We start from the raw sequence: 14,024 nt of genomic DNA on the forward strand, positions 1-14,024 counted from the left end.
CTGCGTCTGCTTGTCTCACCGCCGGGCCTGACTACCTCTGTGGGCCGCCGCTGGGCCTGAATGTCTCTGCCGGCTGCTGCCGGGCCTGAATGTCCCTGTCGGCCGCTGCCGCCGGGCCCGTTTACCTCAGCGGGCCGCCACTGGGCCCGTCTACTTCTGTGGGCCGCCGCTGGGCCTGAATGTCTCTGCCGGCTGCCGCTGGGTCTGAATATCCCTGTCGGCTGCCGCCGCTGGGCCCGTCTACCTCCCTGAGTGGGTTTTTATAAGATCTTCTTGAGGTCTGACTGCACGTGATAAACTGCTCCACTGTACAGTTTTAACATATAAAAGAGACACGAAGTCACTGCTACAGGATCAAGAGCCTGAGTACTACCAATTGCCCGCAAGAGTTCCTTTGCACAACACACAATCCTCCTGCACCTCCCCTGTCCCTAGAAACCACTGTTCTGCCTCCTGACTCTACAGCTCTGAGATCTAAAACCTGTCCAGACATCTTAAGACTCCGAGGGAACCTAGTGGCTGGGATGAAGATGTTGAAAGAACCAGCATCCTTGGGGACTTTGTACTGTAGAGCTGTCACACAAGTCTGCATGGCTGACCTGGGGCCTCATTTTGGAACTGGAAGGCTGGCCATGGACACTCATGACCATACTTGATTCTTACTGATAGGACTTCTCTAGGTCTTCTACACCTAATCAAGGAGCAGCCCTGCTGGCTGAACCCAATAACCCCATCCTTTCTCATCCCACTCTATGGCTCATGCTTTTGTGCTCTGTTCTAACAACAGCTTCCTAACTGGTCTCCTGCCACTTCCAATTGAATTCCGAAGTTTTTCACCTCTGATTGATCATCTGATGTGAATGGTCTTTGTAAGACACAAATTTGGTCATTCCACCCCATTAATTCAAAAGGTCTTCCTCGTTGTACTACGTCTTTATGATTAGTACACACCTGGCTTTAAAACCTTTTCTCTCATCTCTAGGGATTATCTGAAACTTCCCATTCTCCCTGCTTTCCACAAGCCACCCCCACCCCCCATTAGAAAATTCCTTCTATAGCCTACCAAGAAGTCCACTGTTTCCTCCCTTAGTCAAGTTCTCCACGCTCCACCCCTGGGAATCAAATGTTTGTTATCCCAGGGTGCTGTGACTCCTTATGGACATGAACTGCCAGTTCCACCGGGCTGTGAGTGAGCAACTCCTCCAGGGTCAGATTCAAATGACTGCCTAACAGCTCTTAGGCCACAGAATATCTTCAGTAAATGTTTAAATGAGCCAAGTGGCCAGTTCATATTTTTCCTCCTGGCTTCCACTTCTCTCTTCAATATTTGTATTTCAGACCTGTTCACAGTTCGTTTCTGCCGACACCTACTAGCTGATCTCAGTTTTCTAATATCTTTTGATAACTACCTGGCACACTCAAACAGCATTCCACTAGTATGAGGCAGCAGCAATTCTTACTATCTGCAGGGCAGCCTAGCTTTTATGGAAGGTAAAGCCAAAGAAAACATGGACTTCAGATGTAGAAAGGAGACAAGACACGTACACAAATAGATGTAATAGGAGGCTGGGATACCAACCACCTTAACAGATCTACGAGCAAATCCTAAGATTGCATGGGGTAGACAGAGTGCACCCCAGCCTCGGGCACCCCAGAGCTTCATAGAGTCAGATGACTATGAGAAAGATACAGGAGACAAAGATAAAGGTACATGATGTTTAGTACATGACATCGCCCAGCCTGGCTCCGAAGTAATGTTATGAAGTAGGGTTCACAAGATAAAAAGGAATGCTAAGTTTTAGATATCTTAGGCAAGCTCAAGCATTCAAAGTTAGTATTCCCCCCCCCCTTTTTTTTATGTTTCAAGACAAGGTTTCTCTGTGTAGTCCTGGCTGTCCTGGAACTCCCTCTGTAGACTAGGCTGGCCTCCAACTCAGAGGTCCACCTGCATCTGCCTCCCAAGTGCTGGGATTAAAGGTGTGCTGGCACCACCACTGCCTGGACGAGAAACCATGGACCCTAGGTGTGCCTGGCAGGCCCCTCCATGGCTACAGAGCTTCACCCAGGGCTGAAAAATCAAAACTTCTTTCACCATTTTGTCTTCAGGAAAATTCTAAAAAAGAATTTATAATAGCTAAGTTCTAGACCCAACTAAGTGGTGAATATAGGCACAAGGGAATTTTCTCAAAGCATAAGGAAGAATGAAGTTATGGATTTGAAGAACAAGGGATGCAACTGGAGTTAATCATATTAGGAGATTAAGTCAGTCTCCGAAAGACAAATCCTGCATGCTTTCTACACGTTTCTCAACAAGGTCATTTATGTAAAGAGAACATGAAAGCAGAAACGAAACTGTCGGGGAACAAAGAGAACCGAGGGGATGGGAAGGGACACAGACTTGGGGTGGGGGCGCAGAGGGGCACAGAAGGAGCACGCTGAGTGCAATATCCACGGGCATGAAAAGGACCTTGTGTAACCCAGGAGAGTGAAACAAAGCCAGACCCTCAGTTCCTCCGCCGTCCCGTCTTCCGCTTCCGCCCTTGAAGTGTATTTACCTGCTGAGAGCCTCTGACCACAAACGTCTTCCCTCTCTGTGGCCCTCCGCTGCCTACATTAGCTCCGGCACATCTACAGAATACAGCCCCGGGGTCAGACCCGCCAGTTCCTGGGGAGAGGACCGAGTTTATGACTACACATTTTAAATCTCTCCTCTCCCGTTTCCTTATTACGAGGAACCAGAACAGAACAACGAAACCACGAAAGAGGCTATCGCACGAGTTCACCGCCAGGGTGAGCCGACCGCCTTTCCTGTGCCTTTGGGTCTAGTGAACCATAATTCAGTCTGACATACCACATTCCAGAACCTCCTACTAATGTGGTGACTAAAACTGTGGGCTGGAGGGCAAAGTCAGTCACGGGCTTTTATCTGGAGGGCCTTTGACCTCAGCTCCACTCTCCTGACCTCACTGCTCTACTTTCTAAATCCAGGCAGCAAAGGACCTCTCACCTGGTAATCTCCTGCTGCAGTTGGGAGACGGAGGGCACATAAAACACCACTCCAAAGTAGACGGTGGGCTCCAGCGCGTGCTTGTCCAGCTGCTTCTTCAGGGGCTTCTCCAAATCCACCCAGCGACGCTGATTCTGCTTGTTGTAGTACCAGAGGCTGAAGTACGTGACCTGGAAGGAAGGAAGGTCACTGAAGCAGGCAGTCATGCACAAAAAGATTCCAACGATTTCCACCGCCAAAGACCGGGACCAAGTGGCAGTGGCCTACTGCCTCTCAGGAAAGGGGCAATAGCCGAGGCTTAAGGAGAGAAAAAAAAAACAGAGGGAACACCTAGAGAATAGTATTCGGGAAATAGAGGCAGGGGGAAAAAAAAAAAAAGACAATTGTATGTCATTTCTTAAACTAACAACAAAAATGTTGAAGGAAAAAAACCCTAATTTTTCCATTACCAAAACCCTAAAGTTACCATTATTAAAATACATTAGCGTGTGTGTGCAAGCTCATGTGTGTGCACCAGTGTAGAGTTCAGAGGACGAGTTTTAGGAGTTGGTTCTTCTTCTCTACAATGGGTTCTTGGGAATAAAACTCAGGTCCTCAGGCTTGCATGGCAAGAAATTTTACCCTCTGGGCCGTCTCAGCTGCCCTATAACTAATAGTACCTAAAAAGCCTTAAGTGGTCCCTGCCCGGTATAATTCTAAACCATGGTGCTAACCCAACTTCTCACTATTCTGGGATTTGGCTTCTATAAATAAAACTACTTCATGTAAATGTCAAACATTTTAGTAACAGATGCACCCACAGCCTTACCTTGCCCCTCAAATGGCATTTGATAAAAATTCAAAGCAACTGGAATGTTTTAAATGAATAGTTTAATGTGAAGAATGAACTTTGAATTAAAGAACAGAATGTGGATGGAGATTCCCTTTCTTTCTCTCTCTCTCTCTCTCTCTCTCTCTCTCTCTCTCTCTCTCTCTCTTCCTCCCTCCCTCCCTCCTCTCCCATTGTGTGTGTTCCTATCATTCTCTCTCACACAAACACAGACCCTACATGAAGAAAAAGAAAAATCACACCTAATGTAATAAAGTGACCTAACTGGATTACTAATTCAGAGTCTGAAGTTTTGGACCAGAGCCAGGCATGGAGGTACATGCCTGTGACCCCAGCACCCGCAAGGCTAAGGCAACAGACTGCTACAGGTTCGAGGCCAGGGCTATCTACACACCAAGACTCTAACACCCCCTCCCCACCACACACACACACACACCCCAACACACACACAGAGTAAACTGGCATTCAGACTCCACCTGTTGAATAGTAAAACTATTAGAGTACGTCAATAGCTGCCCTGGCCGGTCAACTTGAACAGGTATGAAAGCACTTAATAGATGAAATGGAAGTCTCTAATCACTGCTAATATTTATCTCAAAATCAACTCACAGGCCAAGGCCATTGGAAAATCCCTGCTCTGCAGTTCTAGACTCGAGAGCAGCATTGTCAGATTGAAGCTTGTGCAGTGATGGACATGTGCCACAGCGGCACTGTCCAAAAGAGCAACCCCCAGCTACAGGTGGCACCTGAGTACTTGAAATGTGGCTAGTGCCACTGAGGAACTGACTTCTCAGGATGACTCCATTTTAATGCTCTCAAATGAAAAGCTGCTATCATTATACTGGGTAGTTTAACTTCATGGCATCAGCAAAACTTTAAAATAACTCAGGCTATTTTATTTGGCCTGCAATGCTTATTAAAATAAAAATGAACTTTAAGCCAGGCATGGTGTCAAATGCCTAGAGTCCCAGCATTTAGGAGGCTGAGGCAAGAGGACTCCAGTGAGTTCAAGACCAGTCTTGGCTGCACTGTGAGTTCAAGGCCATCCTGGTGGGATACACAGTGAAACATGCCTCAAAAATTTAAATAAATAAATAAATGCATTAATTAATTAAAGCTGGGCATAGTAATAGTAGCTCAGAACTAGAAGGTGGAGGCAGAAGGATTGTGCCTAGGCTATAGAGTAAGGCCCAGTCTCAAAATAATGTGTGTGTGTGTGTGTGTGTGTGTGTGGTTTTTCAAGATAGGGTTTCTTTGTGTGGCCCTGGCTGTCTTGGAACTCCCTTTGTAGACTAGGCTGGCCTTGAACTCACAGAGATCTGCCTGCCTCTGCCTCCTGAGTGCTGGGATTAAAGTGTGCATTTTAATGGGCCAGAAAGATGGCTCAGCATTTAAGAGCACTGGCTACTCTTGCAGAGGACCCAGGTCACTCACAACCATCTAAATCCCAGTTCCTGGGGATCCCATACCCTCTTCTGACCTTTGAAGGCAGCAGGCAGATACATGGTACACATACATGTATATGGGCAAAATACTCATACATATAAAATAAATCTAAACATTTATTTTTCATTTCCATGGATAGTCAACATTTATCTTATCATTTTTACAAAGGAAAAAATGTCTTAATATTAGTCTATCACTTTCTACAAGTGGAATGTTCTATCCACAGCACTACTGCCCCTTTATTTCTACAAACTAGAATACTGTAGGAATTCACTAAGTTTGGTTGAATGACTAGTCCCTTATTCCTGTCACCCAAGACACTGCATACGAACAGAACAGTTTGATCGTCGTATATCCAGCTGTACCCCAAGAACCACGGAGATCCTGTGTGAACTCCAAAGGCGGTGTGCCACCCTTACCAGAATTACTTGGGGTTTCTGGAGCCCTAAAAAAGCTATTAAGTTCCTAGGTAATTCTTATGCCGTTAAAAAGTTTAAAGCATTACAGCATACTACACTGTCCTCCAATATCAGGTGGGCAGTTGTACACACAACCTATAGTTAGCTACACAGGTGAAGCCTATGAGCCCAGCACTCCTGAAGTCGAGGTAGGAGAGTCGCAGATTTGTGTCTGGGCTACAAAGTGAATTCCAGGCCAGGCTGAGCTCCACAGGGAGAGGTCCCCCAACACACACCCCTATGCTTGAAAAGCTGCCTGGGTTTCTTTTTATTTTTAACTCCATGAAGTAAATATGCCCAAAGTCCAGACCTAGTGTTGTTTTCTGCCGCCCACGGATCACATTTATGAGAAAGCAACTACTGCTCCTACCTTCTGCAGTTTACAGAACAGAAAACTCTGGCTTGATAGAAAGGGCTTGATACTTCAAGTCCAGAGTCCTAGGCTTGGCTTCCAGCGGGCAGATGCTAGCTGTGAACCGGAAGAAATCAGTCCAACCTGTTTTCTTGAGCATAAAATAACTCAGAACTCCAGCATGGGGGATGGATGGGAAACCACATAAATGCATGTTGCTATAAGAAGAACATTATATTTGTCTTTAATTCTTTTAATTTTTCATATAATATATTTTGGTCATACTCCTCCCTATTTTTGAGGGATGATTTAGTTTTGCCCAATCTGCCAAATGCCAACAAAATTTAATTATTGTTTCCTTCCTCCAAAAATGTTTTCTACTTATAATTTCAAGATTTTGGATGATCCAGGAAGTGGTGGTGTCCACCTTTAAACACTTGAGAGGCAGAGACAGGTGGATCTCCAGATTTGAGGCCAGCCTGGTCTACATAGTGAGTTCCAGGATAGCAAGGGCTACACAGAGAAACCCTGTCTCAGGGAAAAATAATAATAATTAATAATAATAATAATAATAATAATAATGATAATAATAATTTAGAGTGGGTATAATACTTTTTTTAAAGCATATTTGTTTTAATATTTGATTCTATCTCCCATCCTAAGACCCACATTTTACAAAGAACATATACCATGCTTGGTCTATTATGCACATTACTTTTAGGCACTTATTCCACATTTACATTCAGTTTTGTTTGAAAGGAAGGTTCTCACTATGCAACTCAAGATGACCTCAATTTACCATGTGGCCCAGGTCGGCCTCCAACTCACCATTCTCCTACCTCTACTTTGTTAAGCACACTTATCTTTTTCTATAACCATATTAAGGCCAAAGTAGACATGCTATAGGACTAAAAACTGTTCGGGTCATGCAAGTGTATCCTCTCTTGGGGCTGGAGAGATGATCATTGGTTAAGAGCACTGGCTGCTCCTCCAGATAACCCAGGTTTCATACCCAGCACCCACATGGAGGCTCACAGCCATCGGTAACTCCAGTTCCAGGGGGATCTGACACCCTCTTCTGGTCTCCACAGGTACTGCATGAACATGGTACACAGACATAAATGTAAACAAAAACATATGCATAAAATAATAAAATTAATTTATTTTTTAAATTAAGTATAGCACGTCTTAGCCAGGCATGGTAGCACACACCTTTAATCTCAGCATGTGGGAGGCAAAGGCAAGCGGATTTCTTGAATTCAAGGAATTCAACACAGCAAGTTCCCAACTAGAGCTATACAGTGAGACCCTGACTCAAAACCAACCCCTAACCTCCCAAAAGCATATCATCTCTTACAACTAAAGTTAAAGGATCTTAAACTTACTCTATGTATATTACTTTTTTCCTTTAAATACAGATGTACTTGGCTACTTCAAACACAAAAATTTAAATAGCCAGACATAGTGACCATGCACCTACAATTCCAACACTCAGGTAGCAATAAGATATGGGTTCAAGACTAGTTTGAACTACATAGTGAGTTTCAGGTTAACTTGGGCTCCAGTGAGAACCTACCTCAAACAAACAAAAACAACAATAAAAAGAGAGGTAGAAAAATTGATAAATATTTCCAGAGATCAGCAATGATATTAAAAAAAAAGATAAGCCCTACTTATTCAAAGTTATCCAGAGTGTTTCATTTCCCAGAGATAGAAGAACGACTTGCTTTCTACCACGCTTTACAATTTACTCAAATTAATTGAGTAAATTAATTAAAAAAAATAGTTAATTTACTCAAATTAACTGTAGTTTCTTCACCCATAACTACAAGCAGATTTTTTCCAAAGCCAAATACAAAAGGTTTATTCCACTCTTGTTCTTCTGGTACCTACCTTTATTTATGAGTCTTCAGAAAGCTCTGTCTGTACTTCCTCTGTGGAACAGATCCACCTCTGAATTCACACTCCAGGACCTACATCAACCAGCTCTGGGACTTCCTCAGCAAGCCCCAGTCTCTTCCCAGGAGCGCTCTGCCCTCCTTCCAAGGGCATGGAGAACCACAAGAACTATGTGCCTTGCAACCGCCCTCAATCACTGGCTTTCCCTTCAGGTCTTGCACATTCCTTGTACCCACCTTCCAGAACTTTCTTGATAAGAGCCTTCACTTGATAAGAAACTCTTCCTGGTGACTCTTTCTGTCTGCTCTTGTGGAAAACCACTTGTGGAAAAGGCATCTAACAGGTGCCTCTCAAACACTGAAGTTTCTGGAATCCTTACATAAATTTATTTACAGTGACTGTTAACTAGATTTCTACGAAGATTTTTCAGTGTCAGATATTTACATTATCTTTTTCTTTCCTAGTTTGTTAAAACACACACACACACACACCTTCAGAAATATTTGATGATTTCTTCATAGCTATTTAGAAATTCTTGCCGGGCGGTGGTGGCACACGCCTTTAATCCCAGCACTCGGGAGGCAGAGGCAGGCGGATCTCTGTGAGTTCGAGGCCAGGCTGGACTACCAAGTGAGTCCCAGGAAAGGCGCAAAGCTACACAGAGAAACCCTGTCTCGAAAAACAAAAAAAAAAAAAAAAAAAAGAAATTCTCACTACTGCTCTCCTAAGTCTATAGATAGCTGCCCGCTGTGTAACTAGAGCAAAACCAAAGTTAAACAGAGCTTGGTTTCTTTTCTGCCAATATGCCTGCCTCACTCAGTGAACAGAGGCCAGCTGCTAGGCAGGTCCAAATCCTAACAGAACACAACCCTCTTCCTAATTCCCAGGTCATTTCTTGTCTAATTATTTTGAGACTCTTTTTGACTGTGCTATTTTTAAAATAGACCAGAGAGATACACAAATTAGCTGGAGGGTTTTTAAAGCCACTAGTGCATTAAGTTTAATAAAAGTGAATCCCATGCAAAATTGCAAATATAATTTTATCCTGGTGCCTTTCTTCCCCTGCTGAAGTTAGAAGTCTTTCATCAGGACAGAGATGAGAGGCGACAGCCCAAGATAAAGTCTATCCCAAGCAGAGATCACCTAACAAGGGTGGTTAGAAAGCTCGAAGCTGATTCTAGAGCTGAGCTGACCTCCACACTGAGTCTGCCATAAATAATAAAGTATGGAACCTCTCCCTTCTAGCAGATGGCGGTGGTCACATTGCCTCAGCACAGTCAACCCCTCCCCTTTCTGTTTAGTTCTTCTCCATTTTCTTCTCAGTTTAATCACACTGCATATTCTTTATTTTATAGGCAATATGGTAATATACAATATCAGAACAGTAGCACATATAAATGAAGACTCAGGAATATAACAAATAAAATTATACTCCATTTCATCAAACTGAAGTCCAAGTAACTCTTTGAATGTCCAAGTTCCTTCAACTGTAGCTTTAACATTTCAGCGTATCATGAAATGATAAGTAAGATTTGGAGATTTATTAAAAGGAAGTCTAAGGAGTGAACAGGACCACTGTCTACTTGAACAAACTACTCTCATTTTCCCCATTTACAATCCTAATCAGATACTAGGAAGCATATGACCACTATAAACAAGATAATTTTAAAACTATATTCTTGGGACTGAGGATTTAACTCCTAGGTAAAGACTTTGTCTAGCAAGGTCCATCCCCTGCACTAAAAAAGAAAAAAAAAAAAAAAAAAAAAACAAACTCTTGGGCTGGTGATGTAGCTAAGTAGTAAAACACTGCCGTGGCATGTAACAGGTTATGTGGTCTGATTCCTGACACCACTCAATTACCTATAAAAATAAAACAAGGCTATCTATATTTCTTAGACGTCCTCAATTCATTTACTCCTTCAGCTCACATTAACCAATCACCTCCAAGTGTCCAGTGCTAGCCTGGGTGCAAGCATACAGCACTGAACCAGAGAGCAGAGTCCGCTCTCCCAAGCCTGTGTCCTGGGGCTGAAGACAAAGCATCAACATAGATGAGGCACCGGCTGGAGCGCACTCTAGAAGGCACCTATTCCTCATCCTGGGCTGCATTACCAATGAGGGGAGGAGCTTAGTCCTATCATCACTTGATAGGCCAAGCTTTGTTGACACCCATGGGAGGCCTGCCCCTTTCTGAACAGAAACAGAGGAGGAATGGATTGGGGGCGGGGCAGAGGAGAGGTGGGGGAAGGGAATGGTAGAAGAGGGAGGGGAAACTGCAGTCAGGATGTAAAATAAATGAATAAATTTAATTAATAAAAAAAAATGCACCCTAGGAGGACATTCGATTTTAGGACTAAAATACCAACATGCTTCTAAAGAGTGAACAAGGAATTTTTAACATATAGAAACATTTTATTCCCCGAAGATAAGAGCGGTAACCAAGGTAAGTACAAAGTGGCGCTACAAAGGCAAGTTTATTCTGCGTGCTACTCTGCAGAAAGCCATCTTGGTTAGACCTCACAACACTGAGGGCAAACCAGAGCCTCTCATTCTCTGACCATTTAACCAGGTTGCTCTACCACAGGACCGAAGCTTCTTATATCTCATCCCAAAAGACGGGCTATGGGTTTTTTGGTTTTGTTTTTAAGTCTTATAAATTTGAGCCCCTTTGGGCCTGTGTATCGGCTTAACTCAAACACCTATGTTTTCCTCACGATTCATTTTTGTATTTTATTTTATGTGCATAGATATTTGCCTGTGCATATATACATATACTACGTACATGCTTGGTGCCAAAAAAGCCAGAAGAAGGTACTAGATGTCCTGGAAGGATCCTCTGGAACTCCAGTTACAGGCGTTGCACCAAACTCTAGTCCTCTGTAGTGCAGAGTGCTCTTAACCACAGAGCCATCTCTGCTACCCACAGATAATATTCCTCACTATTACACATGCTTCATGCTAGGCATGCTTGCCTGCACCTACCACACCAGAACTTGGGAGGTACAGACAGGAGGATCAAGATTTCAAGGCTATTTTCTGCTACACCATAAGTTCAAGGACAGCCTAGGCTACATGAGACCCTGTCTCAACAAGCAAACGAACAGAGCTGGCAAGGCTTAGCAAGTAAAGGCACTTTCTGCAAAGCCTTGCAACCTAAATTCAATCCACACAGTGGAAGGAGAGAACCCACTCCCACAAGTTGTCTGGCCTTGGCAGCAAGCTGCTGCATGCACAAACCCACTCAAAACAAAGAAGCGTAAACAAAAGTGATCCCTTTTTTCTGCTGTTATCGTACTAACCTAACATAAATTCACCTCAAGAGGTGTGCTAGCAGTAAAAGCACAGACAAGTCAAACATAACTGTTTAGATAATCTCTATGGATACAAAGTAGGGGCAAAGGAGAATTAAAGTGATTTTCTAAATAATGTGCATCAAGTCTGGCAAGAAGAGAGATGTTTAGTGGGTATTTTAATTCTCAGAGTAGCTCCAAACTGTCCTAATGATAATTCTCCAGTCATCTTTTCTGCCCCATTTCCCCTTAGTATATTATTACAGTCAATACATTTACAAGATGAAAAAGAAACTGGAAAAGACTTAAAGAAAACTAGCTCAACACTAATTAAAAAAACAAAAGTTGTCTCCCAACAAATGTCTCAGGAGCACTGTACTGTTTTGGTTCCTCATCAGTCGGACAGCAGAGAAAACAGGAAGTCAATTACAGGCTCCAGTGAGCACAGGTAAAGCAGCAGACACAGCTCGCAGACAGCCAGTGCCCCTAAAAAGCTACCTTTTAGGGATGCAAACCCAAGCCCATCTTGTTGCCTCCGACTGTAGCTAAATGTAGAGGTACAAAGTCCGAGTTGTTGAAAATGCACTTAATATTGAGATCAATCTAAATAGTATGTAAATGAGCCAAGGCAAGCTGCTCTTAGAGTCATTAAAAAAAATGTACCAAACATTGCAATGCACATCTATAATACCAGCACTCAGAAGGCTGAGGCAGGGGATAGCAAGTTCAAGACCAACCTGGGCTACAAAAAAAGGAGGGAGGAACAGAAAAGAAAGCACAAATAAAGCCCGGAGTCTTTCGCCATCCAGTGTGATGCTACTGTAATGTAACATATTGTAACATATTGTCTTAGCTGCTTATTGTTCAAAATAACTACTCTGCCTACATCTAAACTTCAATACTGCAATGCACACCTTCCAGGGAATCCCATCTGGGTAATGCAGAGACAGTGGCACAAACCCTTGATGAATTATTTATACCTTACATTCTAATTGCTACTTAGGACACGTGACACAGTTTCTTCCAGTGAAATTAGCATTTTTCAGCATAAATTTCAATAGCCTCTGGATAGTTTACTAGTTCATTAAAAGATAAATGAGGGTTAGGTATGGCATCCATCCCAGCCTTCCTGAGCCTGAGGCAGAAGGATCTGGAGTTCTAGGCTAGCCTAAAGTCCAAGTGAACTCTTGTTTCAAAACACTGGGCCTTGGAGATGGCTCCGCAGGTAAATAAAGACACTTACTGCCAAGCCTGATGACCTCCTGAGTTCAATGCCCAGGAAACATATGGCAGAAGGAGAGAATCAACACACACACACACACACACACACACACACACACACACACACACACACAAATAAAGAAATAAAGCTTAAACAAACTAAAGAGCCCAGAGTCTGTAATCCCAGCAGTAGTAGGCAAAGCACCCTACATTGGAGGCTAGCCTAGGTGAGTGCTAGGCCATCCTGGGCTACAGAGTAAGACCTTATCTAAAAATTTAAAATAAATAAATAAGCAAGCCAGGAAGAAGCTCAGAGATACAGTACTGGCCTTGTACGCTCAAGGACGTGTCTAATCCCCAACACCAAAGTGACAACAGAAACCGGAGAGAGGTTAACTACGATAGGCAATCAAATTAGCATGTCAGTGTACAAGCTGCTTGAAGATCAGAATAGGAAAAGTATCTGCAAACCCAGGACACTGTAAGAAAATAATGAGTCCTTGTTACTAGAAAAGAAAACGTTAGGCTGGAGAGAGAGCTCTGGGGTCGAGAGCACTAGCTGCTCTTCCAGAGGACCCGAGTTCAATTCCCAGCACCCCATGGCAGCCCACAGCTGTCTGTGACTCTAGTTCCAGGGGATCTGACACCCTCACACAGACATACACGCAGGCAAGACACCAATGCACATGAAAATAAATAAATCTTGAGAAAGAAGAGGAAACGTCCCACTGAGGCAGGCTGCATATCTGACAAGAAGAATGAAGCAGAGGGCTCAATAAATAAACGGCCCAGGAACGCAATCAACGTTTAAAGGAAGTGTGAGTCACCAGTTCAGACACTGAAGACTTGTCACATGCTCACTGTCCAGATGGGCACAAAGGTGATCTCCGGGGGAGAAGACAAACACTGATCTACAAACCATGGCACAATGAAGGAATTCTCATTCATAACCTCCCTCTCTGTCCTCTGGGAGCTTTGACCTCAACAGTGAGTTGCCTCATCGAGGAAATGAAGCTGGCAAAGTATCACTGAGTCTGAGGCTAGCGTGGATGTATTCGAGGCAAGACTGGCTACAGAGACCTTATCTCAAAACTCCAACAAAAAAGCATCTGGAGAGATGGGCGCAGGGGTTAAGAGTACTGGATGCTCTTCGAGAAGACCTGGATTCTATTCCCAGCACCCACATGGTGGCTCACAATTGTCTATAACTCCAGTTCTAAAGAATCCAATGCCCTCATCTGACCCCCCACAGGCACCGCACACAAGTGATGCATAGATAAGCATGCAGGCAAAACACCTGGACACACAAAATTGAACTAAATAAATCTAAAAACAAAAACCCACTCCAATAAATAAGTAAGTAAGTAGTGGCTAATAATAATAATAATAGACAATGGCCTTCCTGAGCCCTATGGAGGAAAGCCACAGAAGAAAGAGCATTTTTAGCGGGAAAGAAGACTATACTGAGAGGCACTTTGTGTCTGGGTCACATAGTGATGACGTAGGGAAAGAGACTGGA

General features: G+C 43.5%; 1 protein-coding gene across 1 annotated transcript in view; it reads right to left on the reverse strand.

Annotated features, from left to right (window-relative positions):
• Ptpn21 (protein tyrosine phosphatase non-receptor type 21) overlaps window positions 1-14,024 on the reverse strand; it is a 65,072-nt gene that overhangs the window by 42,530 nt on the left and 8,518 nt on the right. Inside the window, exon 3 of the mRNA XM_042261031.2 lies at window positions 3,008-3,177. Coding sequence (XP_042116965.1) covers window positions 3,008-3,177 — 170 coding nt within the window. The remainder of the gene's footprint in view (window positions 1-3,007; window positions 3,178-14,024) is intronic.

This window comes from Peromyscus maniculatus, chromosome 14 (assembly GCF_049852395.1).
Source record: "Peromyscus maniculatus bairdii isolate BWxNUB_F1_BW_parent chromosome 14, HU_Pman_BW_mat_3.1, whole genome shotgun sequence".
Taxonomy (NCBI): Eukaryota; Metazoa; Chordata; class Mammalia; order Rodentia; family Cricetidae; genus Peromyscus; species Peromyscus maniculatus.